The 3,208-nt window shown below is 57.7% G+C and overlaps 1 protein-coding gene across 1 annotated transcript; it reads right to left on the reverse strand.

Annotated features, from left to right (window-relative positions):
- Nucleotides 1–1,121: 1,121 nt before the first annotated feature.
- LOC105807219 (class I histocompatibility antigen, Gogo-C*0101/C*0102 alpha chain-like) lies at nt 1,122–2,932 on the reverse strand. The gene is made up of 4 exons (XM_012640538.1): nt 2,854–2,932; nt 1,824–2,099; nt 1,586–1,702; nt 1,122–1,192 (listed from the first exon to the last, which is right to left on the reverse strand). The coding sequence occupies exons 1-4, from the start codon at nt 2,924–2,926 to the stop codon at nt 1,122–1,124; spliced, it is 537 nt and encodes a 178-aa protein (XP_012495992.1). The 5' UTR covers nt 2,927–2,932.
- Nucleotides 2,933–3,208: the final 276 nt, after the last annotated feature.

Here is a 3,208-nt window from a genome sequence, read left to right on the forward strand (position 1 = left end):
CCATAAACATAAACAATTATTATGTATCTGTAAAAACTAAAAATAAATAAAAAAAGGAATAAAAAGTCTGGGGAACAGATGGAGAATAGAGTCCAGGAAAGAGCCCTAGGAGGGCAAGAGCTTTCTGGGTCTGAAAGTTCATCTTTTGATACCACAGAGACTCCTGTGTGCAGGGGCTGCCCTGGGGGTATCTCAGCCTCTGTCATCACAGGTCCTGGTGGACAAGGCTCTACTGGGACAAGGACAACAGAGCAGTGAAGATGACACAGCCAAGGGGTGACCTCATAAAGCCCATGATGGACTGAGCACAGATTGGGCACAGCCCAGTCCATACTGGGCTCCTCACAGCCTTGTCCTGTCCCCACCTGCAACAGACTCAGCACAGCAAACACAAGGATTCTAGAAGGTTTCCAGGTCTTCCATTTATTTCCACTCTCAAAGTTTAGGAAACTCCTTTAATTAACTCATCAACCTCTCATTGCAAGAATTTGAGAAAACAAATCTCTCTTCAATTCTTATTTTCAGTAGGGAAGTAGCTCAGTGCACCATGACGTTGAGACAGGGGTGGAGACGTCCCAGCCCTTCCTCGCTGGAACAGGAGAGATGATTCGGCACAGGACACAGATCAGTGTGGAGGAGTGGGCAGGACACAGGTGTGGGCTGGTCTCTCCACCCCATCACATTATGGGAACAGGGATGCAGAGTCATTCAGAGGCCTTTGCAGATATAGAAGTCAGAGGCTCCTGAAGCCACAAAGGGGAGGCGTGAACAAATCCTGCATCGCTCAGTCCCAACGGGCAGCTGTCTCACACTGCAGAAAAAAACAATCAGGAAGAAATTCAGGTCAGTCACAGTAAGTGGTGACACTCTGAATAGGGCACACACTCAAAATGTCCCAATGACAGACTCCCCAGAAGCCCAGCTGTGTCCCCACTGCCCCACCCCTCCCGTATCAGGCCCCCAGGCTCTCACCATTACAAGCCGTGAGAGCCACATCTGAGCCCTGGGCACTGTCACTGCCTGGGGTAGAACAAAACAGGACCCGGTCAGAGCCCACAGGAGATGCGGCTACAAGGAGGAATTATGAGGTGCAGGAGCTCCCCCATGGGCTCCTGTCTACACTATCCCAAAGGTCGCAGGGATAAGTCCCCATACTTACAGGCAGCCTGAGCATAGCTCCCTCCTTTTCCACCTGTGGGAAGAAAATGCCCTGTGAGAGGCCAGAGAAGAGGCAGGGCCATGAGGTCCTAGAAAATCCCCCTAGTCTTAGAACAGGTTCCAGAACTGTGACTGAAGATCTAGGCCAAGATTAAGAAACACGAGGAAAGGAGGGACTGGACCAACTGCCCTCCTGGAGGTCTGTCCTCAGCAGGGACCTGTCCCTGTGACCGGTGACTTCTGAGATTCAGGTCCCCATTACCACAATCGTCAAGGTGATAAATTTGTTCTTCACTTTCCATGTCCTTTACAATAGAGCAAGTGGGAGCAAATATGGCCCCTGAACGATGCAGGGCACACTTCTGTCTGGGCGTGAAACCCCCACTAGGACAAGAAAACCCAGACCCCACCCTCACCCCTTCCCCACCTGAGCTCTTCTTCCTCCACATCACAACGACGACCACAGCTCCAGTGAGCACAGCTCCAAGGAGGACCAGGCCAGCAACGATGCCCACCATGGGGACGCTGGGCTGGGAAGGCGGCTCTGGGAAAGGACGGGAAGGTGAGGGACCTGGCCCCAGGCTCAGCCCTGACCCTGCTGAAGGGCTCCAGAAGGGCCCCTGATTTCCCTGAGAAGAGACGTGACCACCCCATCCCATCCTTACCCCATCGCAGGGTGAGGGGCTCCAGCAGCCCCTCGTGCTGCACATGGCACGTGTATCTCTGCTCCTCTCCAGAACGCACCACCACAGCCGCCCACTTCTGGAAGGTTCCGTCCCCTGCAGGCCAGGTCTCCGCAAGCTCCGTGTCCTGGGTCTGGTCCTCCCCATCCCGCTGCCAGGTCAGTGTGATCTCCGCAGGGTAGAAGCCCAGGGCCCAGCACTTCAGGGTGGCCTCACGGTCAGAGATGGGGTGGCGGGTCACGTGTGTCTTTGGGGGGTCTGAGGGGAAGAGTCAGAAAATTCAGGCACTTTACGTCCCTCATAGACACTCCAGCAGTGCTCATGTGACAACCTGGGAATGGACAGGACAAACGGGGCGGGGGGAGGGAGTGCGAAATCCAGACACCAGCCTGGACTCAGGGGTCTGGGATAATCTCCTGTTCCTTGGAAAGTTCTAGTCTCTGACGGAGAGAACGGGGATTTCCGGTCCTGGCCTGAGGGAGGCCAGCGACTCAGAAGGGCGGGAACCAGACCCCAAACACAGAGCGTGAGGCAGCGAACACGGCCTGAGAGGAAAAGTCACGGTGCCCACGGCTGCTGCGGGGTCAGAGGGAACCGCGGATCGGTCTTTCGGGGACTGTCTTCCCCTCCATTCCCTGGGGACTCATCCCTTAATTGTCCCGGAGGGAAGGGCGGGTGCTCAGAGTCACTCCCTGGAACAGGATCTGGACACCCAGGAGGCGTCTTCCTGCTCTGGACCAGAGGGAGGGCGACCTTCTAGCGTCGGTCCCATTTTCCTCCCCTCCTTGTGGGAGCAGAGCGGGGACGTCTACAGGAGATGTGGGAGGCGCCCCGCGGCCGGGCCGGGACACGGCGGTGTGGAAATACCTCATGGAGTGGGAGCCTGGGGGCGGGGAGGGGCTGAGACCCGGCCGACCCTCCTCCCCGCGCGGCGCCCGGGTCCTGCGCCCCCGCCGGGCGGTCCCCTCGCTCCTCCCCGCAAACGCCGCTTCCCTCCCGACCCCGCACTCACCCGCCCAAGTCTCGGTCAGGGCCAGGGCCCCCGAGAGCAGCAGGAGGAGCGTTCGGGGCGCCGTGACCTCCATCCTCGGGGTCTGAGGAGACTCTGAGTCCGGGTAGGTCCGTGGGGACTTTACAACCTGGAACCGCGGCGACGCTGATTGGCTTCTCTGGAAACCTACACCCAATGGGAGTGAGAACTGGAGCCGCGTCAGCAGTATCCAGGAAGAAAGACCTGACACGGGTTGGGACAGGGAGAAGTGAAACTCCGGGGAGATGGGGAATCCCCAACTCTGAGCTTCCCCGTCCCCGACACCCTGAGAGCCACGCCGGGGGCCCTGCGATATTGCCCTGACCCCTTTCCTGCA

The sequence above is a fragment of the Propithecus coquereli genome, unplaced genomic scaffold, assembly GCF_000956105.1.
Source record: "Propithecus coquereli isolate 6110/MARCELLA unplaced genomic scaffold, Pcoq_1.0 Scaffold1543, whole genome shotgun sequence".
Lineage (NCBI taxonomy): Eukaryota > Metazoa > Chordata > Mammalia > Primates > Indriidae > Propithecus > Propithecus coquereli.

Coding starts and splice junctions, on each gene's coding strand:
- LOC105807219 (XM_012640538.1), bottom strand. CDS start 2,926: ATGGAGGTCACGGCGCCCCGAACGCTCCTCCTGCTGCTCTCGGGGGCC. Junction 1,703..1,823: donor GCCCCTCACCCTGCGATGGG/GTAAGGATGGGA, acceptor GTCCTTTCCCAG/AGCCGCCTTCCCAGCCCAGC. Junction 1,193..1,585: donor GTGGAGGAAGAAGAGCTCAG/GTGGGGAAGGGG, acceptor TTCTTCCCACAG/GTGGAAAAGGAGGGAGCTAT.